The sequence below is a fragment of the Cetorhinus maximus genome, chromosome 8, assembly GCF_964194155.1.
Source record: "Cetorhinus maximus chromosome 8, sCetMax3.hap1.1, whole genome shotgun sequence".
In the NCBI taxonomy this organism is placed as follows: domain Eukaryota; kingdom Metazoa; phylum Chordata; class Chondrichthyes; order Lamniformes; family Cetorhinidae; genus Cetorhinus; species Cetorhinus maximus.
This window is the reverse complement of record NC_135886.1, coordinates 65,512,671-65,535,528: the sequence shown is the minus strand read 5'-3', so window position 1 is coordinate 65,535,528 and position 22,858 is coordinate 65,512,671. Positions and strand designations below refer to the sequence as shown.

Sequence of the window (22,858 nt, the reverse complement as noted above, 5' to 3'; positions counted from 1 at the left end):
AAGGCAGTTGTGGCTGTTGGAGGTCAATCATCTCAGCTCCAGGACATCACTGCAGGAGTTCCTCAGAGTAGTGTCCTCGGCCCAACCATCTACAGCTACTTCACCTTCCTTCCATCATAAGGTCAGAAGTGGGGATGTCCGCTGATGATTGCACAATGTTCAGCACCATTTGTGACTCCTCAGATACTGAAGCAGTCCATGTCCATTATCCAGGCTTGGGCTGACAGGTGGCAAGTAACATTCGCACCATACAAATGCCAGGAAATCGCCATCTCCAACATGAGAGAGTCAAACCATCACCCCTTGACGTTCAATGGCGTTACCATCGCTGAATCCCCCACTATCAACATCCTAGGGGCTACCATTGACCAGAAACTGAACTGGACTAGCCATATAAACAGTGTGGCTACAAGAACAAATCAGAGGCTAGGAATCCTGTGTTGAGTAACTCTTCTCCTGACTCCCCAAAGCCTGTCCATCATCTACAAGGCACGAGTCAGCAGTGTGATGGAATATTCCCCACTTGCCTGGATGAATGCAGCTCCAACAACAGTCAAGAAGCTTGACACCATCCAGGACAAAGCAGCCCATTTGATTGGCACCACATCCATATGCATTCACTCCCTCCACCCCGAAGCACAGTAGCAGCAGTGTGTACCATCTACAAGATGCACTGCAGGAATTCACCAAGGCTCCTTCGACAGCACCTTCCAAACCCATCACAACTACCATCTAGAAGGACAAGGGAAGCAGATAGATGGGAACACCACCACCTGGAAGTTCCCCTCCAAGTCACACACCATCCTGACTTGGAAATATATCGCCGTTCCTTCACTGTCACTGGGTCGAAATCCTGGAACTCCCTTCCTAACAGCACTGTGGGTATACTTACGCAACATGGATTGCAGCGGTTCAAGATGGTAGCTCACCACCACCTTCTCAATCAGTAATGGGCAATAAATGCTGACCCAGACAGTGAAGCCCACATCCCACGAATGAATAGAAAAACCACAGAAAGCTGTCAATCAAACAAAGTTAGCACTCTCTTTCAAGCTATGTAAACAGACCCCTATTGAGCTGAGTCCATTAGACATGCTTAGTGCTTAACCAAACACTCATAATGAGGTCATCTGGAAAAACAGATATCTGTTCAAACTGCATCTGTTGATAGAGTTTCCAGGTGGTTGCATTATGAATGCTTGGCTGAGCTCCGAGATTGACTAATGGACTCAAACCTGTAGACAATGGACATAATAATCCAGTTGAAGTCTAAGTAGTGTTTTATAAATATTTAGCATAATGCCCTATACTTTTGTACTCCAACATTCATTTATAGATCCTTTTAAACCAAAAAACCTGCTTTCAGAGATCTATGAAGTGCATTATGCTAATCTGGACCAATTTACATGTCCCTTCGACAATTTTGGCCATGGCTCATCTATGTAAACATTACCAATACAAGAAGAGACAGCTAAATTCAGTTTGGTCAAGATCAACTCTAGTTCAGATCCAGTCACATCGAATCCAATTCAAGCCAGTCAACAACCAAACCACACCCAGTCCATGATGGCATCCATTTTTCCTTATGCTTCTGTGAAGTGCCTTTAGACATGTTTCTATATTAAACATGATGTGTACATGCATGTTAGATGCCATTGTCACAATAGTAGGAGTTTTCTAGGAAATTTGAACTATACAATGTTACAATGGCTGATAACACATCTGTGAAATCCCCTTACCCAACAGAGAACAGATATGACAGTACATAAACAAACCAATACCTTGATTGAATATAGGAAGCTAAAGCAACTATTTAAGTTGTTATGGTGGAAAGGAAGGGATATGAGTGATTATCCTAGAAAAAAAAATCACTGTGGAATTAGTTGGAGCTTTGATCAAGGCATGGAAGGTTTCAGCCAAAAAATCATTGAATCTTGGTAGGCTGGCCATTGCCAGTGCTTCCACTGGGCTCTGCCAGCAAACATCACAGGTCCATTCATCACCTGAATGGTAATGTGGTGGAGTGAATCTCCTGCCTGTTATAAAACATTAATGGGGCATCCTATCATTAGATCCAAATTGAGCTCAGAGGGCCACAGCTCTTGGTAAAAATATCAAGTCCAAGCCTAAGTTATTGGGTCTAATGGTGCAGGGTCTTTAACATTAATAATTGTCTAAAGTGCTAGGGGGAGCAGTCTCCAAACTTGCAGACAATACCAAAGTAGTGGATATAGGAAATAATTCTGAGGATCAGAGAAAGCTGGAATGCTAATGTGGCAGCATGGGCAAAAAATGTTGCAGATGGAATTAAATATCAATAAATCTGTGGTGGCATATTTTGTTTTTTTATGATTTTTGTTAATGCTGAGATAAGACATTTTTAATATTGCAGGTACCTGAATGTGAAATCTCTGAAACTGGCACATCAACAGACAGAGCCATGTGTCCAAGGGTGGCGAAGATGACAAATCCAATCAGCAGACTCGTAAGGCAATTAAGAAAACCGACAATCATGGTATCTGTGTAACAGTCGTTGTGGAATTTATTGTAGGATGACAGTGCTGTTGTGCCCCCCAGGGTCACCGACAGTGAATAGAAAATTTGTGTTGCAGCATCTTTCCAAACCTGATAAAATGCAAGATAGAATTTATTAGCAGGGGCAGCCATTTTCTGGGCTCCTTTGCGACAGCTTCACATTTACTAATATTTTGCTGTCCGCTCTCCTCCCAACACCTCTTGTGAAGACATTGACTGGTTTCAGTACCATAGCTCAAGGTAACCATCCAGTATCCTGGCCATATGACCACTATCCATGTAGGTAACTTGGTCACATGATCATTATCCATTTGTGAACATAGTGTGAGTGAACCAAGAGTTCAGGAGATCCTAACAAACCCTAACACTGTTGACACATGCCCATGGGCCACGTGAGTTGCTGGATCGTCGTTAGGCATGGGGAGCCATCTCATTCTTTTGCTTTCTTTAAACAGAAAAGGAGCATGGGCTACCATAATCCTGGTGCAGGTCACTCAGCACAGGCCAGGGATTGATCTTTGAACCTTCCTGGTCAGCTTCAAGTTTAACTGCAGGCAGATGTTTTTTTTTTTACAGGTGGCTGGTAAGTTGCATGGTGCAGCAGTAATCAGACCTAGGCTATTTAAAACTCCATGTCTCATGAGTATGCTGCCAGTTTAATTCGCTTCCTGTTCTGGGTTGGTCGTGACCAGCAAGGAGCCTCCAACCTCTGGCAGATCGGACAAGCCCTGGTTATGTGTCAGTACTTGCATCACCTACTTCCACCTCTGTAATATTGCCTGTTTCTGCCCTACCTCAACTTACCTGCTCCTGAAACCCCCATCCATGCTATTGATACCTCCACTGTATATTGCAGTGCTCTCTGACTAGCTTCCTAGCTTCCACCCAACATGAAATTGACCTCATCCAAACCTCTGCAACCCAGATCCTAAATTGCACCAAGCCCCCCATTCACCCAGCACCCCTGTGCTTGCTGACCTACATTGATTCCTGGTCTGGCAGTGCCTCAATTTAAAAATTCTCATCCTCATTTTCAAATCCTTCCTATTTCTGTAAACTCCTCCAACCCCTGAACCCTCCAGGATATCTGTGTTCATCCAATTCTGGCATCTTGCACATCCTGAATTTTGTTCGCCCCAGCTTTGATGCCTATGCCCTCTGCTGCCTAAGCTCTAGAATTCCCTCCCTAAACCTCTCTACTTCTCTGCTCCTCTCTCCTTCTTTAAGATGCCCCTGGAAACCTACCTGTCCTAATCTCTCCTTAACCGCCACAGTGTCATTTTTTGTTTGATTAGGTTCCTTCAAAGTACCCTGGGATGTTTTACTATATTAAAGGTGCTATACAAATGCAAGCTGTTGATGTTTGGATTATTATCAGTGTGTGAGGAAGAAGATTTCAGGAGGTGCTCATGGGAGGGAAAGGTGCAAGTGGAGAGGGTGGTAGAAACCTGGAACAAGGACAGGCTGCTCCATAAGGGAAGGTAAAAAGATATATCTTTTAGGGTCCCTTCATGTCCCAATCCTCATAACTCGCTCCAGCCAGTGGAAAAGCCACAGTGGCCTCTTTGCTCAGGGCAGGGTTAAAATTGTACTCAAGTCTTGAGATGCAGATTGGTGTCAGATGATGCTATGTAAAGAATGACTCACTGGCTTTGGGCGCGGATTAGCCATCTATATGTGAAAATGGCAGCTTACAGGATCCAAGAAGCTTGAGGACAGATTAGTAAACTGTACAATTCTAACAACCCACCGACCTGGTTTCTAACAAGTACACAGGGTTAAAACCACCCCTTTTGTTTCTCTGTTTGCCTATTATTGCTGAATTCTCTGTGGGAGTCTCAATGCTCAGCTATGCTTATCAGTGTGTAAGCCAACTTCCTCATTGACTGCGTTCACTATGAATTGTTGGCTCCATTCTCTTCTGTGGCATTTGGTGTTGTTCCAAGGGTGGGGCTTAGGCACATTCTTGGAACACAGTAGAGCAACTGTTACTCCACATCTAGCCTTGTTATAGCTGACCTGGGAACACTTGATCTCTGGGAAAGTGCTCCATTTTCATTTATTTTTATGAGTATAAGATTGACAGTCATAATAATGTTAATATAAAGATAGCCCAGAAATTACTGTTATCAATTGTGGCAGATAACTGTTGCCATTCCTTTATCTGTTACTTTCAATGGTTAGCCTGTTTAAAGAATGCAGTGCAGGTCAACACCTGCATTAAAATAGCCGTCAATCTCTTATATTCTTTCATGTGATGTGGGTATCGCTGGCAACACCAGCATTTGTTGCCCATCACTAATTGCCATTGAACTGAGTGACTTGTTTGGCCATTTCAGAGGGCAGTTAAGAGTCAACCACATTGCTGTGGGTCTGGAATCACATGTAGGCCAGACCAGGTAAGGATGGCAGATTTCCTGCTCTAAAGGACATTCATGAACCAGAAGGGTTCTTACAACAATCGGTGATAGTTCTCATGGTCACCATTATTGAGACTAGCTTTATATTCCAGGTTTACTGATGGAATTTAAATTCCACCAGCTGCCATGGTGGGATTTGAACACATGTCCTCAAAACATTGGCCTAGGCCTCTGGATTACCACTATGCTGCAAGTGTTACAAGATACTCATTAAAGACATAAATATATCAAGGGAATAATACAACCAGGTGCTCCCAATCTACCTGCTAAAATGTGGGGGTCAAAAATCATAATTTAATCTTTAACACAAGGGACAATTAAAACTGACTATTAGTTTCTTAAGGTAAAGGAGAATGTCTGATCTGGTATTCCTATTAATGAAGAATAATTTGAGTTAGGAACATAGGAATGGGATGTGGCCATCTAGCCCCTTGAGCTTGTTCTGCCATTCAGTGTGGTTGTGGGGATGGTCAGCGAACCAGCTCCATATATGCACCTTTGTCCCATATCATCAGAATATAAAAATGTATAAAATAGGAGTAGACCATGGGCAGGATTTTATGACAGCAGGATTTTACGTTCCCGCTGTCATCAATGGGATTTAGAATGTCTCGCCGCATTTTACGGCCCTGTCCCCACCGAAACGGGCCGTAAAATTCTGCCCCATATGACTTGTCAAGCCTGCTCTGCCATCCAATATGGGTCATGGTTGATCTTCAGCTTCAACTCCACTTTCCCAACCACTCCCCATATACATGAAAACACTGAGAGACCAAAAATCTGTCTAGCTCAGCCTTAAATATACTTAACGATGAAGCATCCATAACCCTCTGGGGTAAAGAATTCCAAAGATTCATAACCCTTTGAGAGGAGAAAATTCTCCTGAATTCAGTCCTAAATGAATGGCCCCTTACCCTGAGACTGTGCCCCATGCTCCAGGTCTCCAGCCAGGAGAAACAACCCCTCAGGGTCTATCCAATCAAACCCCTTCAGAATCTTGTTTGTTTCATTGAGTTCGCCTCTCTGTCTTCTGAACTCCAGAGAATATAGGCCCAATAAATACAGCTTCTGATCATAGGACAACCCTCTCATCCCAGGATCCAATCTAGTGAACCTTCGCTGTGATGCTGCCAATTCAAGTGTGTCCTTCCTTAATTATGCAATCCAAAACTGCGCATAGCACTCCAGATGTGGTCTTATCAAATCCCTGTACAATTGTAGCAAGGCTTCATTATTTTTATACTCCAAATCCCTGTGCAATAAAGGCCAATGTGCCATTTGTATCCCTAATTGTTTGCTGTATCTGCATGTTAACTTTCTGTGTTCCTTGTACAAGTACACCCAAGTCCCTCTGAATATCAACATTTACAGGTTTTAAGCTTCTGAAAAAAATCTGCTTTTCTATTCTTATGACAAAGTGAATAATCTCACAATTCCCCACATTATACTCCATTTTCCACCTTATTGCTCACTCACGTATAGTGTCTACATCTCTTTGCAGCCTCTTTGTGTCTTACTCAAAGTTTGCATTTCCATCTCACTTTGCATCATCAGAAAACTTAGATTCATTACTCTCTATTTCCTCATATAAGTCATTAATATAGATTATAAATAGCTGAGGCCCTAGCACTGATCCTTGCTGCAATTCACTAGTTATAGCCTGCCAGCCTGAAAATGCTTGTTTTATCCCTACCATTTACTTCCTGTTCATTAACCAATCCTCTATCCATGAGCCTTATCTTATATATTAACCTTTTGTGTAGCACCTTATTAAATGCCTTTTAGAAATCCAAGTATACTTCATCTACTGGTTCCCCTTCATCTACCCTACAAGTTACGTTTTTAAAAATCTCCAATAATTTTTGTAAACACGATTTCCTTTTCATAAAATCGTATTAACTTTGTCTGATCATACTATGATTTTCTAAGTGCATTTTTAAGGCTTTCTTAAGAATAGATTCCAGCATTTTCACTATGACTGATATCAGGCTAACTGGCCTGTAGTTCCTCGTTTTCCTGAATAGTGTGATACATTTGCTAAATTCCAATCCAATAGGACATTCCTAGAATCTAGAAGATTTTGGAAAATAATAGCCAGTACATCCACTATCTCTGCAGCTATCTCTTTTAGAACCCTAGGATGTAGATGATTAGGTCTTGGGGATTTGACAGAGTTTAGTCCCTTAGGTTTCTCCAGTACATTTTCTCTGCTGATATTAATTTCCTCATTCTTTTTAACCCCTAGGTTACCCTCTATTTCTGGTATGTTACTTGAGTCTATCTTCAAAACAGGCACAAGATATTTGTTCAATGCTCCTGCCATTTCCTCATTCCCTGTGGTACTATATCCTGTCTCTGTCTCGGTGGGACAAACACTTATTTTAGCTATTCTCCTTTTCATGTACTTGTAAAATTTCTTACAATCTGCTCAATTCTTAACTTTCTTACTCTATATTTTATTCTTTCCCTTTTTGTCAACCTTTTGGTGGCCCCATTGTTTCTAAAACACTCCATCAAAATTATAACTATTCTTTGCCACATTACAAGCCTTTTCTCACTCATTTTTCCAGAACTGCTTCATCCAATTCAGGGTCGGAGGAGTCGGAGCCTATCCTGACAGGCAATGGGCACTAGGCAGGGTACACCTAGGATGTCCATCACACACTCTCACACACTAAGGGACAATTTACCATAGTCAATCCACCTAACCAGCAGGTCTTTGGACAGTTGGAGGAAACCAGAGCACCCGGCAGAAACCCAGCAGACATGGAGGGAACATACAAACTCCACGCAGACGGACACCTGAGGTCAGGATCGAACCCGGGACCCTGGAGCTGTGAGGCACAAACATTTTCTCTCAATCTAATAATGTCCTTAACCTCTTTAGAAAGACACAGATGGATCTTCCTTGCTGAGTTTTTGTTTTTCAACGGAATGTATTTTTATTGAACATCTTGAATTGTTTCCTTAAATGTTTCCCACTGTTTATTTGCCACCATATCATTTAGCCTATTTACCCAATCAATCTTAGCCAGCTCTCCCATCACACTATGTAATTGGCTTTCTTTAACTTTAAGATTCTTGTTTGTGATTGGGATATGTTGCTTTCAAACTTAATGTGAGATTAATTTTTATTTTTGTCACTATTTCCCAGTGAATCTTTTACTATGAGATTACAAATAAGCCCTGTGTTAATAGTTCTAGTTAACAGAAATCCATCAATCTCAGATAATAAACTGACAACTGACCCCAAAATCAACTGCCATATGTGGAAGATAGCTCCAAACTTTTATTGTCCTCTTTGTGTAAAAGTGTTTCCTAACTTCACTCCTGAAAGGTCTGGCTCGAATTTTTAAAATATGCCTCCTAATCCTCTAGCCTCCCCAACCAATCAAAATAGTTACTCATGATCTACTAAGATAAAAGCAAAATACTGTGGACGCTGGAAATCTGAAACAAAACAAAAATTGCTGGAAAAACTCAGCGTGGGAGATAAGGTGGGCTGGTTAGAAGGCCGACCTCAGTTCTAAGGGACATCAGTCCAGTCCAGGGTTGTTAGGCCCCCTAGCCTTCACCCTCAACCCCCTCACATTCCTCACTACCCTGCCACCCCATGCCCCTTCCATTCCCCTCCTACCCCAATATCCCCTCATAACCCCATGTATCCTCCATGTTTCCACACCCTATGCTCCCTCCAAGTCCCTCATATTTCCCATGCCCCCTCCATGACCTCAAGGTATCCTCCACAACCATGCACCTAGTATCCCCTAAGTACAGATATCACGAGCCATGTCCTTGAAAAAATTAACCTCTTGCAAACTCATAAAAAGTCAATTAAACACCCACCTTTTCATACTCTAGTAACTAATCCTCTAGTATGATTGAAAAAAATATTAAATCTTCTTCAGTGTTTATAAATTTGTAAAAAAATAGCAAATATTTATTCAAAAAGCAAAGACAGTTAATTCTATTATAACCTCATAAAAATTGTCAATTAAATAAAATTTGCAATCCCCTTCACAGCTCTGTAAACAATCCTCTGCTGATCTCAGTCCATTAGTGTTCTTTGAAACTCAACCAAGCATTCATAATAGACACAGCTGTGTTAACAAACCATTAGAGATGAAACTGAAGGAAGAGATGGCTAGGTTTTTTTCAAAGCTACTGCAGATGGCCTATCAATAAAATTAGTCTGGGAACATATGGGCATTTTTTTCAAAGTCTCTTAAATCTGGAATTTTAAACCTTTTACGAAAGTACAATAATATAAATACTATTTTTCTGGTTTATTGTGAAGTAGGTTTATGGGTGTAAGTATAGGTGGTTCTGGCTGTGTGATTTAATTACATTTGGAGTCAAGTAGGCCGCAAGATTTAAATCAACAAAAGAAGCTAGGTGTACAAGTGTGCTTGACATGCTAATGAGTTTACACAGATGCTGGCCTAGCATGTAAGGTGTGAAAGGAATTTGCATTTTTAGATAAGGGAAGGATTGTTTGGGTTTCAAAGGAATGTTAGTCTGTTTACAACTAGGCAGATAAGCAAAGCTAAGGAGTGTGTTTATTTTTCCCAAAGGTTACTGACAATATTGGCAACATGAATGTTTCTATATTATGAGGAAGATGCAGTTTCAAAGACATATGGAACAATAGAATTTACATATTAAAAAGAGAGAAATATATATAATGGAGAATGAAAGGAGAGGGCCATGTAAGATCTAACAGGAGTGTGTGAAACAACCTTCAAGAAGCCTCCAGCCATTTGTGCATAAGTCTGCTATGTAAAGTAATTGAAGTTGGGGAGGCCATTTGGAATGCCACTGTCAAGTGGGTATTATGTTAACTTGCTGGGTTTGTTTTAAATCTAAAATCTATTTTGGACTGTTACCTTAAAGGGGGTGTGTAACTGAAAGTCAGGTTAATTAGGAATTTTAGGAGTTGTTATAGTAGTAAGTAATTTTTAGTCTTATGTATGTGTTTGAAAGCTTTTATTTTGTTAATAAATATTCTAATTTAATTTTTAAGATCTCTAAACGTGTAGGTGGACTCATTACTCCTGAATTCAGTGCACACTTCTTCTCATAATAAATACAAATTGTAAAACTGTTCGAATTTTCCCAAGTTTCCCTGTGAATTTGGTCCACCTGGCACACATCATCTGCCAGGCATAAAAAATCATTGTTCAGATCATTACAGCAAGCTCCCTTGGCATACTTTTCAATAGTTTTGAATACATAAGAGTACTTTCTCCATGAACAAAGTACTTGAATGCATTTCAACACTTACACGAAAATGGTCAATATAATGGTCAACAAACCTTTTCAGGACAGAGCCTGATGATCAATCCTTGAATTAAAAACATGGTTTACTTATCAGACAGCATCTAATAATGACATATGAAGTTGTCAGAACCTTTCAAACTTACCGGTCAAAAGTTTCCAACTCCATAGCAGGTTTCCCCAAGGTTCATGAACTGACTTATCTGGTGGGGTACCCACGGGCTTCCAAATTCCTTTCATCATGACCAAAATATCATGGGGATGAAATTCAAATTTCCCCTAGGCCTTTATATAATGGCAACCCCGATTTCACAGGATGTGCTAGAAGGCTGAAAACTATCACATTACCTGCCTAGGGGAAGGTGATGTGGGTTGGGAATGGAGGGGCTATGTTAGAAATTGGTAGCTCACAGGCCTCATTTTTCCAATCCTGACCCATTTCCAGGCAAGCACAGCAGGGGAAAATGTGACCCGTTATTGAAAAAAGCTATCCTGACTGCAGAGGAAATTTGCTGTCTTTCTGAGATGAGCTCATCTGTTTATTCCAATCAATATGCAATTAAAATCTTCCATTCAACCAATCCTGCTTTTACTATATGCTTGCCTAATCTCTGCTTTAATATATTTGCCATTTCACAGCTACAAAGGGGGAGTGGGGCCTATATATACTTCCACAACAGTATTAAATCCTTCTCTATTTTTAATTCTACCCATAAAGTTTTCACTGCCTGTTTATCTCTTATTATATCACCACTTATCATCAAAGTAATTTCATCTTTAACCGCTGAGACTACTCCTCCCCTCTACTAGGTTCTCCAGTCTTCTTATAGACCTTATAACCTGATATATTTAGTATACGGTCCTAACTGTCTTTCGGAGCCACGTCTCAGTAATGGCTCCCATGTCATACCACCAAGTTGCTTTTGCACCTGCAATTTATTCCATTAATTCTTTACATTCTGTGCATTTCTAAATAATGTTTATTTGGGCCACAGACTCTAACCTGGCTTTCTGCTTTAATGTTTCACTCACCCATTCTTATTTCTCTCTCCTGGTTTAATCACTTTACATCTTTTAGTTTTCCCTTTACCTGTAGGGCCATTAAGTGTCATTTCTGACCATTACGTTATTCTCTTTCATTTTATTTGTTTTTGAGCTATTATTTACGTTAAAGACCTCAGCCCTCCTCCCATTTACTAGCTTAATTTCCTGGTGACCGCCCTATCCATCTTTTCCATTAGGACCCTGGTCCCAGGCTCCAGAGATTATAACCCTTGAAACCCTGTTAATCCCCTAGTTTCTGGTGCTTCCTGAACAGGACCTCTTGTCTACTCTTCTCAATATTATTGGTCCATGGACCACCACAATGATTGGACCCTCCTCTCCCTCGCCAATAGCCTTTCAATCTCTTGTAACACTCAATTTACAAACTGACCATGTTAAATGCACAGAGACATAGGATGGGATTTTCCAGCCCCGTCCACCACCAGGATCGCCCAGTCCCGCTGCAAGCCAATGGACCTTTGGCTGGTCCGTCGAATCTCCCGCGGTGGGTGTCCCCATGATGGGGCCAGAAAATCACAGTTAAAGAGTGAAGTATATAATTCTTTGACTAAGAAATGTGCATGAAATGGATTATATTGGTGTATTTACCTCAGCATCAGCCAGTTTAGAGAAGTCTGAACGTTTTCCAATGTAGAATTCAATTCCTCGAGAGGCTCCCTCCAGGGTAACACCTCGGATCAGGAGTAAAACTAGGCCCAAATAAGGGAATGTCACAAAAAAATATGCCACCTGACCATGGAGAGTAGCTTGTTAGATTTTCCTTTATTGCTGGTACAACATTTACAGTATTGAATCCAATTGAATGATAAACTAATAAGACTGTAATGAAGCAGAAGACAATTGGGGGAGTAATATACACGTAGTGTATATTTAACACTGAGCTATAGATCGATTCTAAACAGCAAATTATTATTATAACTCTAAAACTGCATTGATAAGAGAAATATCAACGCATTCTAAAAAGTACAATGGGCCAAATGCAATGAAGTTGATCCATAGATCTCAATACTACTTCTGTTGTCTAATTAAGCCTTAGTCTGCACTGGAGTGCTGCTTTGGGCTGCAGTAGAGTGCTTAGGTTGGAGTTTGGTGACTGAGGGAATTTAAGGGTTAATTTCTATCTAAAGTCTAGTCTTTCTTTAATTTAGGAATTAAATAAGTTGCTGTTTGGGTTGGAAGAAGGTGAGTTTTAGGCCAGCTTTAAAACAGGGTTTATATAGTCTCTGCTTGCAGCTACAACTAGTTAATTAGGTAACTGGCTTAACCAGGTTTTCAGAGGCTAGATTCAGAGACTATAAAAACAGGCCATCTTACAGTGCTGACTTGGTCTGCACTGGAGTGCTGCTTTGGGCTGCAGTAGAGTGCTTAAGTTGGAGTTTGATGACTGAGGGAGATCGGTGAGGAGGGATCAAGGTGATCCTTTGAGTACCATGAGCACGGTCAGGTAAGTATTTACTACTTTTATTGCTTATAGTTTTTAAGGTCTTATTTTGTGGTTCATCATTTGTAAGGACTATATTCTGTAACAACGAGGAGCAGGGAAGAAGGGCCCTAGAGTAATTGGTATTATTTGATATTAAGTATCTTCCAAAAGGCTTAATTTAAGTTAAAGGGGTAAGTCATGGCAAGAGAGCTCAAAGTTGTGGTGTGCTCCTCCTGCTCTATGTGGGAAGCCAGGAACATTTCCAGTGCCAGTATGTGTGCGGGAAGTGTCTCCAGCTGCAGCTCCTGGAAGCCCGGGTTTCGGCAGCTGGGGACACTGTGGAGCATCCATGGGGCGGAGAGTTTCGTGGATAGCATGTATAGAGAGGTGGTCACACCACAAGCTAAGTGTCCACAGGCAGGAAGGGAATGGGTGACCGCCAGGTAGAGCAAGAGGACTAGGCAGGCAGTGCAGGAATCTCCTGTGGCTATTCCTCTGTAAAATAGATAAACTGCTTTGGATATTGTTGTGGGGAATGGCTTCTCAGGGGAAAGTAGCAACGGCCAAATTCTTTGCACCATGGTTGGCTCTGCTGCACAGGGGAGAAGTAAAAAGTGTGGGAATGCAATAGTTATATGGGATTCAATTGTAAGTGGAATAGATAGATATTTCTGTGGCCACAAACGAGACTCCAGGATGGTATGTTGCCTCCCTGGTGCTAGGGTCAAGGATGTCTCAGAGCAGCTACAGGACATTCTGAAGGGGGAGGGTGAACAACCAATGGTCATGGTACACATTGGTACAAACGACATAGGTTAAAAAAAGGGATGAGGTCCTAAAAGCAGAATATAGGGAGTTAAGAAGTAAGTTGAAAAGTAGGACCTCAAAGGTAGTGATCTCAGGATTACTACCAGTGCCAAGTGCTAGTCAGAGTAGAAATGGCAGGATATATTGGATGAATACATGGCTGAAGAGATAGTGTGAGGGGGAGGGCTTCAGATTCCTGGGCTGGTTCTGGGGGAGGTGGGACCAGTCCAAACTGGGCGGGTTATGCCTGGGCAGGACCGGGACTGATGACCTAGGGGGTATATTTCTCAAGTGGTTGGGGGGGTTTTAAACTAAAATGGCAGAGGGATGGGAACCTTTGCAAGGTGTCAGAAGAAGGAGAACCAAGGACAAGAACAAAAGACAGAAAGGGGAATAAGAAAAGTGACAGGCAGAGAAATCAAGGGCTAGAATCAAACAGGGCCTCAGTGAAAAATAAGGGGACCAGGACAAGTAATGTTAAAAAGACAAGCCTTAAGGCTTTGTGCCTTAATGTGAGGAGCATTTGCAATAAAGTGGATGAATTAACCGCGCAGATAGATGTAAACAGATATGATATAGTCGGGATTACGGAGACGTGGCTGCAAGGTGACCAGGAATGGGAACTGATCATCCAGGGGTATTCAGTATTTAGGAAGGACAGACAAAAAGGAAAAGGCTGTGGAGTTGCATTGCTGGTTAAAGAGGAAATTAATGCAATAGTGAAGAAAGATATTAGCTCCGACGATGTGGAATCTGTATGGATAGAGCTGAAAAACACTAAGGGGCAAAAAACGTTAATGGGGGTTGTATATTGATCCCTAAACTGTGGTGGTAATGCTGGGAATGGTATTAAACAGGAAATTAGAGATGCATGCAATAAAGAAACATCTGTAATTATGGGTGATTTTAATCTGCGTATAGATTGGGCAAATCAAATTAGTAACAATACCATAGAGGAGGAATTCCTGGGGTGTATATGGGATGGTTTTCTGGACCAATACGTTGAGGAACAAACTAGAAAACAGGCCATCCTAGACTGGGTATTGTGTAATGAGAAAGGAATAATTGGCAATCTAGTTGTGCGAGGCCCTTGGGGATGAACCATAGAACCATAAAACACTACAGCACAGAAAACAGGCCATTTGGCCCTTCTAGTCTGTGCCAAAATATTATTCTGCTAATTCCACTGACCTGCACCCAGTCCATAACCCTCCAGACCTCTCCCATCCATGTGTCTATCCAATTTATTCTTAAAACTTAAGAGTGAGCCCGCATTTACCACGTCAGATGGCAGGTCGTTCCACACTCTCACCATTCTCTGAGTGAAGAAGTTCCCCCTAAACCTTTCCCCTTTCACCCTAAAGCCATGTCCTCTCGTGTTTATCTCTCCTAATCTAAGTGGAAAGAGCCTACTCGCATTTACTCTGTCTATACCCCTCATAATTTTGTAAACTTCTATCAAATCTCCCCTCATCCTTCTACGCTCCAAGGAATAAAGTCCTAACCTGTTTAATCTTTCCCTGTAACTCAACTCCTTAAGACCCGGCAACATCCTAGAAAATCTTCTCTGCACTCTTTCAATCTTACTGACATCCTTCCTGTAGTTAGGCGACCAGAACTGCACGCAATACTCCAAAGTTGGCCTCACCAATGTCTTATACAACCTTATCATAACATCCCAACTCCTATACTCAATACTTTGATTTATGAAGGCCAGTATGCCAAAAGCTTTCTTTACAACCCTGTCTACCTGTGTCGCCACTTTCAGGGAATTATGTATCTGAACTCCCAGATCCCTTTGTTCCTCCGCACTCCTCAGTGCCCTACCATTTACTGTGTATGTCCTACCTTGGTTTGTCCTTCCAAAATGGAACACCTCACACTTTTCTGCATTAAATTCCATCTGCCATTTTCTGATCCAGATCCCTCTGCAAGCTTTGAAAGCCTTCCTCGCTGTCCACAACGCCTCCAATCTTAGTGTCATCAGCAAACTTGCTGATCCAATTTACCACATTATCATCCAAATCATTGATATAGACAACAAACAACAATGGTCCCAGCACAGATCCCTGAGGCACACCACTAGTCACAGACCTCCAGTCTGAGAAGCAATCATCCACTACCACTCTCTGTATTCTCCCACACAGCCAACTTCGAATCCAGTTTACAACCTCTCCATGGATACCAAGTGTCTGAACCTTCTGAACTAACCTCCCATGTGGGACCTTGTCAAAGGCCTTACTAAAGTCCATGTAGACAACATCCACAGCCTTTCCTTCATCTACTTTCTTGGTAACCTCCTTGAAAAACTCTACAAGGTTCGTTAAACACGACCTACCACGCACAAAGCCATGCTGACTATCCTTAATTAGCTCTTGGCTGTCCAAATAATTGTATATCCGACCTCTCAGAACACCTTCCAATAATTTACCTACTACTGACGTCAGGCTCACTGGCCTGTAATTACCTGGTTTACTTTTGGAGCCTTTTTTAAACAACGGAACAACATGAGCTACCCTCCAATCCTCCGGCACCTCACCTGTGGCTAAGGACATTTTAAATATTTCTGCCAGAACCCCTGCAATTTCTACACTAGTCTCCCTCAAGGTCCGAGGGAATATCGTGTCAGGCCCGGGGGATTTATCCACCTTTATTCGCTGTAAGGCAGCAAGCACCTCTACCTCTTTAATCTCTATATGTTCCATGACACTACTGCTTGTTTCCTTTCCTTCCTTATACACTATGCCAGTTTCCTGAGTAAATACTGATGCAAAAAAACTGTTTAAGATCTCCCCCATCTCGTGAGGCTCCACACATAGACAACCACTCTGATCTTCAAGGGGACCAATTATGTCCCTTACTATCCTTTTACTTTTAATATATTGTAGAAACCCTTCGGGTTTACCTTCACATTATCTGCCAAAGCAACCTCATGTCTTCTTTTTGCCTTCCTGATTTCCTTTTTTAGTATTTTCTTACATTTTCTATACTCTACAAGTACCTCATTTATTCCTTGTTGCATATACCTGCTATACACCTCTCTTTTCTTCTTAACCAGATCGCCAATATCCCTTGAAAACCAAGGTTCCCTATGCCTGTTAACTTTGTCTTTAATCCTGACAGGAACATGCAAACTCTGCACTCTCAAAATCTCGCCTTTGAATGCCTACAACTTACTGAACACATCCTTGCCAGAAAACAACTTATCCCAATTCACTCTTCCTAGATCCTTTCTCATTTCCACAAAATTGGCCTTTCTCCAATTTAGAATCTCAACTCGAGGACCAGACCTATCCTTATCCATAATTAACTTAAAACTAATGACATTGTGGTCACTGGACCCAAAATGTTCGCCTACACATACTTCTGTCACCTGACCTGTCTGGTTCCCTAATAGGAGATCAAGTATTGCATCCTCTCTCGTTGGTACCTCTATATATTGATTTAGAAAACTTTCCTGAACACATTTGACAAACTCCAAGCCATCCAGCCCTTTTACAGTATGGGAGTCCCAGTCAATATGTGGAAAGTTAAAATCTCCTACTATCACAACTTTCTGTTTCTTACATCGGTCTGCTATCTCTCTACAGATTTGCTCCTCCAATTCTCTCTGACCAATGGGCAGTCTATAATACAACCCTATTAGTGTGGTCACACCTTTCCCGTTCCTCAGCTCCACCCATATGGCCTCTGTAGACGAGCCCTCCGGCTTACGCACAGCTGTGATATTTTCCCTGACTAGTAATGCCACTCCTCCCCCTTTCATCCCTCCCCCTCTATCACGTCTGAAACAATGGAACCCCGGAACATTGAGCTGCCAGTCCTGCCCCTCCTGCAACCAAGTCTCACTAATAGCAATAATGTCGTAATCCCACGTGCCAATCCACACCCTAAGCTCATCTGCCTTCCCAACAATACTCCTTGCATTGAAATAGATGCACCTGAGAACATTTCTATCCTATACAAACCTTTGATTTCTGTCTATACATGCATTCCTCGCTTGACCTTTATCTTCCTCCACCTCACTATCTGCTCTAACACTCTGGTTCCCCATAACATACATGAGCGACCATAATATGATAGAATTCTTCATCAAGATGGAGAGTGATGTAGTTGATTCTGAAACTAGGGTCTTGAATCATAATAAAGGGAACTACGATGGTATGAGATGCGAGTTGGCTATGATGGATTGAGAAATGTTACTTAAAGGGATGTTGGTGGATAAGCAATGGCAAACATTCAAAGAGTGCTTGGGTGAACTGCAACAATTGTTTATTCCTATTTGGCACAAAAGTAAAACAGGAAAGGTGGCCAAACCATGGCTTACATGGGAAATTAAATATAGTATTAGATCCAAGGAAGAGGCATACAAATTGGCCAGAAAAAATAACAGACCTGAGGATTGGGAGCAGTTTAGCATTCAGCAAAGGAGGACCAAGGGATTGATTAAGAAGGGGGAAATAGAGTAAGAGAGTAAGCTTGCAAGCAACATAAAAACTGACTGTAAAAGTTTCTATAGGTATGTGAAGAGAACAAGATTGGTGAACACAATGAAGGTCCCTTATAGTCAGAAAAAGGGGAATTTATGATGGGGAACAAAGAAATGGCTGACCAACTAAATACATACTTTGGTTCTGTCTTCGCAAAGGAGGACACAAATAACATACCAGAAATGTTAGGAAACACAGGGTTTAGTGAGAGGGAGGAACTGCAATAAATCAGTATTAGTAGGGAAATGGTGTTGGGGAAATTGATGGGATTGAAGGCCAATAGGTAGATGCAGTATAATGTGGATAAATGTGAAGTTATCCACTTTGGTAGCAAAAACAGGAAGGCAGATTATTATCTGAATGGCTATAAATTGAGAGAGGGGAATGTGCAATGAGACCTGGGTGTCCTCGTGCACCAGTTGCTGAAGGTAAGCATGCAGGTGCAGCAGGCGGTAAAGAAGGCAAATGGTATGTTGGCCTTCATAGCCAGAGGATTTGAGTACAGGAGCAGGGATGTCTTGCTGCAATTATACAGGGCCTTGGTGAGACCACACCTGGAATATTGTCCGCAGTTTTGGTCTCATCTGAGGAAGGGTGTTCTTGCTATAGAGGGAGTGCAGCAAAGATTTACCAGACTGATTCCTGGGATGGCAGGACTGACATATGAGGAGAGATTGAGTCGATCAGGATTATATTTGCTGGAGTTCAGAAGAATGACGGGGGATCTCATGGAAACCTATAAAATTGTAACAGGACTAGACAGGGTGGATGCAGGAAACATGTTCCCAATGGTGGGGGAGTTCAGAACCAGGGGTCACAGTCTGAGTATACGGGGTGGACCATTTAGGACTGAGATAAGGAGAAATTTCTTCACCTAGAGAGTGGTGAACCTGTGGAATTCGCTACCACAGAAAGTAGTTGAGGCCAAAACATTGTATGTTTTCAAGAAGGAGTTAGATATAGCTCTTGGGGCGAAAGGGATCAAAGGATATGGGGAGAAAGCGGGAGCAGGCTATTGAGCTGGATGATCAGCTATGATCATAATGAATGGCGCAGCAGGCTTGAAGGGCTGAATGGCCTACTCCTGCTTCTATATTCTATGTTTCTATGTTTAGTTCACTCAAATAAAACTTAAAAATCACATCTGCTGAAGAGATTAACAAACTGCAATTACAAATATGATCCTTAAGAGAACCCAAGACATTTTATAACTAGCTTTTGATATACATATGCAATGTAGTTAATGTTGCAATACATGCAAACACAGAAGCTATTTGTGCTCAGCAATGCCCCACAAGAAGCAATAAGATAAATCAGATCTTGGGGAGAACATTTTATAAGCAAAGGGCCTTTAAAAGATCCAGAATGATTCAGATAGGCCATTTCTGAGCTGTTTAGAGGTTAATTTTGCTTTATTCTTTGCCAGTTGTTAAGGCATTAATTTAATTTTGCCTCTACCTCCTTTCCCATGAGCATGTGGGTTGTCAATCACAATAATTAAAAATAATATGTTTGGAAAAAGTGCAGAGGGGTAATAGCATATGTCCGCCCAAAAGATGAGGAATCTGCAACTGCAAAAAGGGATGGTCTTGCTTTGACCAGCAGTGCGTGTATAGACACTTCTCCACCAAAGGGGGCTTTACTACAGTAATTGAATGCTTGACTAACCTTGATACCAGCTGACTTCTCAGAAGACATGATGCTTTATGCAGTACTACGTCAAAAAATGATAGCAATAGGGATCAGGAGCTAGGAAACCCAATTGGCTGCAGTTAACAAGGTGTGACCAATCACATTTGCCACCCTGTCAGAATGAACAATGGCCAGGGGGTGGTGGGAGAATCCCAGGGTCTGGGTCAGAAGTGACACAGGTATTGAATTGTGAGGGCTGTTGCAGCTACCATACAATAGAAAGCTGGCACATTCAAGGGACAGTAACAATCAGCAGTGCCCTGAAACTTGACTGGACCTCTTTGCAGAGAAATGTTGTGACCGTGACCATGCAGAGTCAATAAAAGGCAACCCTCCTCACAAGCCAATATCTCATAGGGGCATCACCTATCAGCAGACCCAGACCTGTAACCAGGGCTCACTTTGTCTTTGTTGTTGTGTTCTATTTCTTAATACATTTTCCCTATTGCCTTGACCAATATAGAAATATTGTTTAATGTTAGCTAAAGTTAGTTTTACCTTTCCTGAAAATTTGATTCCTTTACACAGCACAAGAAAAACCACCAGCCAGGATAGTAACAGACAGAGGGCTAGATGCCAGACAATTCCCCCAGTCTCGTTAATTGATCTTGAACGGTGTAAAACCACTGCACTAAATGAAAAATGACAGCACATGTTAGGACAGTGTTCACTATATACAAGGGCATATTCCCTCTTGTACAATTCGAGGGTTAATTCTTGACGGAGGTCCAGAGGTGTTTTCAATACTTGGAAAAGAGGGTCACAGTACGACAAGAAAAATGCAGTAGTGTGTGAACTAAGAAACACAAACAAAGACAAATTTAACTCATCATTGGTTCCCTGAGCAAGGAACAGTCATATCTGTGGCTCAGTCTTTTGGGGGCATAACTAACATGGATGTTAACACCTCTTTGTCCTTTTGTCTATGACATCTTTTGGTTATCTCCACCTATCACTGGCCCTCTATCCAGCTCTACTTGTCCCACCCCCCTTTAAACCAGCTTATATTTCACCTCTTTTCTATTTTTCCTTAGTTCTGTTGAAGAGTCATACGGACTCGAAACGTTAACTGTGTTCCTCTCCACAGATGCTGTCAGACCTGCTGAGTTTTTCCAGGTATTTTTGTTTTTGTTATGGATGCTAAGGGAGTGCCTATGGGTGTTAGCCATGTGGCATCCCAGCTGGCATTCGACAAGCTTCCAAATATGGGATTGTGCCCTTTAAGATCAAGGTGGGCAGCATGCAAATTTGGTACACCCATCTTAATTGAATGTTTGTAGCACTGGGCCGAGCAGGTCTCACGTTGCCCTCCCCTCCTAAATGTTGGCTGCAACCTCTGCGTGCAGCCAGATTAGCCTGGCAGCATTTTTGGAAACCATGTGGTGCAGCCAGCCTTCCCTTCTTTTAGGCAGACCCTCCCTCCCACCCTCGGCTACTAAAAGGAAGCGGTACTGCAGAAGTGAATGCTGATGGTCACTGAGGGTGGAAGAAAATAGATGCAGGGAAATGTAATGGAGCTCATTAAAACAGTCATTAACCTCAGTGAGATACCTCTGATTGGAATTAAATGCTGTCTACAAAATTTAATGTGTGGTGCGTGGAGATCACAGGCCATCAGATCCACGACCAAAAGGTGGTGGTTTCCAGTTGAGGCCTTAGGCTCTGAGGGGAAGATCAGCGATTCTGGGACTGCCTTCCATTGGAGTGGAGGCTTTTGCCAAAAGGGGTGAGGAGGCGCGGAGGAGTGGGGTAGTCTGAGGAGCTAAGAGGCAATTGATGGGCATTCCCTCCTCGAACAGCAGCCAGTGAAAGGGGTGGGATTCATCCACCCCATCATCCTGCACCCACAAGCATGGAGGAGAGACATTGAGGAAGGGTGCGCCAGGCCCCAGAGCACCATTACAGGGGTAGCAGTCACAAAAATGGGTACAGGCCACAGCTGGACAGGCCTCACCGAGACGCCATGGTGAAAGGCAGCAGGAGAGTGGCTGAAGAGGGGTCGTTACATGTCTCAGATTGTTCAGAAATCACATGAATTATCTGTAGATGTCAGAACAGCAATGTCAGAGAGGGCTGAGCCTATCAAGGGGGTCCATCACTGACCGATACTGCAAGGACCACCTGTGACCAATAGGACTGGGTAGTCACCCAATGTTGGAGGCACTGAAAATCACTGCAGCACTGAATTTCTACGCCTTCGGCTCCTTCCAAGGATTCACCAGGGACATGTGCAGTATATCCTAAGCAGCCACATACCACTGTGTTAGGGAGGTGACCAAAGCACTGTTTAAGAGGTCTGGAGAGATTGTGTGCTACTGCACTGACACCGATAGCCAGGCTCTGAGGTCTGCTGGCTTAGGGGTCATTGCAGGATTTTCAGGTCAAGGGTTTAATCTATCTTTATAATAGATAAATTTAATCTATTTGACGCTTATGATCATCAAAACTCCATTGATTCAGACTGCAGCCTTCAGGATGCACTTGTCATGGACAAAATATTTGTGTTCCCTTACTGCTCATTTTGAATGAAGGATGTGCGGCTTTTCTTACCTTTGGAGTTTGTGTCCAATTAACAAATTCAGCAGCAAGCTTTTGAGTTTAAAATGTTAGTTATTCTCAGGCACTTACCCCAAATTAAATACATCTCTCACACTCGTTCTCTTACACACACAAAGATTAGATACAGATAAGGTATTTATTTATAAAAATAAGGTAATACTACAACAGTTTATTAGTTATTGCCGTCTCTGATTTACAAACTCCAGTCTCCCACGAGGCAAGCATATAGTCTTTTGAATGGTTTCGATGAGTTAAAGTTGAAGTCAGGGTCTTACACACTGAAGAATTCACAGCAGGTTGTGAGCTTTCTTGTAGTCAAGTTTCTTGGTTCTCAGGTTGGTTACGAACTTCAGCTGCCTGAGGTGTCACAGCTTAGCTCAAATCTGATTCACAGATTGGCTGAACTGGTGGTTTCAATGGTTTTGGTGGTTCTGCCTGCAAACAGCTTGCACTGATTTTTAAAAGCAGACAAAAAAAAATGGTTGTCTAACCATGTGACTTTCACAAGTTCAACGTCCTTTCCAAATACGGGGGTGGTGTTCATGTTGATTCTGCCATCTGTGTTGTGGGTTAACACCACTGAGGGCTTG

At 42.1% G+C, this 22,858-nt stretch overlaps 1 protein-coding gene across 1 annotated transcript in view; it reads right to left on the bottom strand.

The window, feature by feature from the left end:
* Window positions 1-22,858, bottom strand: part of LOC144683195 (sodium- and chloride-dependent neutral and basic amino acid transporter B(0+)-like) — a 104,145-nt gene that overhangs the window by 48,688 nt on the left and 32,599 nt on the right. Inside the window, exons 6-8 of the mRNA XM_078546154.1 lie at window positions 20,208-20,340; window positions 11,886-12,026; window positions 2,397-2,625 (exon numbers count right to left, since the gene is read on the bottom strand). Coding sequence (XP_078402280.1) covers window positions 2,397-2,625; window positions 11,886-12,026; window positions 20,208-20,340 — 503 coding nt within the window. The remainder of the gene's footprint in view (window positions 1-2,396; window positions 2,626-11,885; window positions 12,027-20,207; window positions 20,341-22,858) is intronic.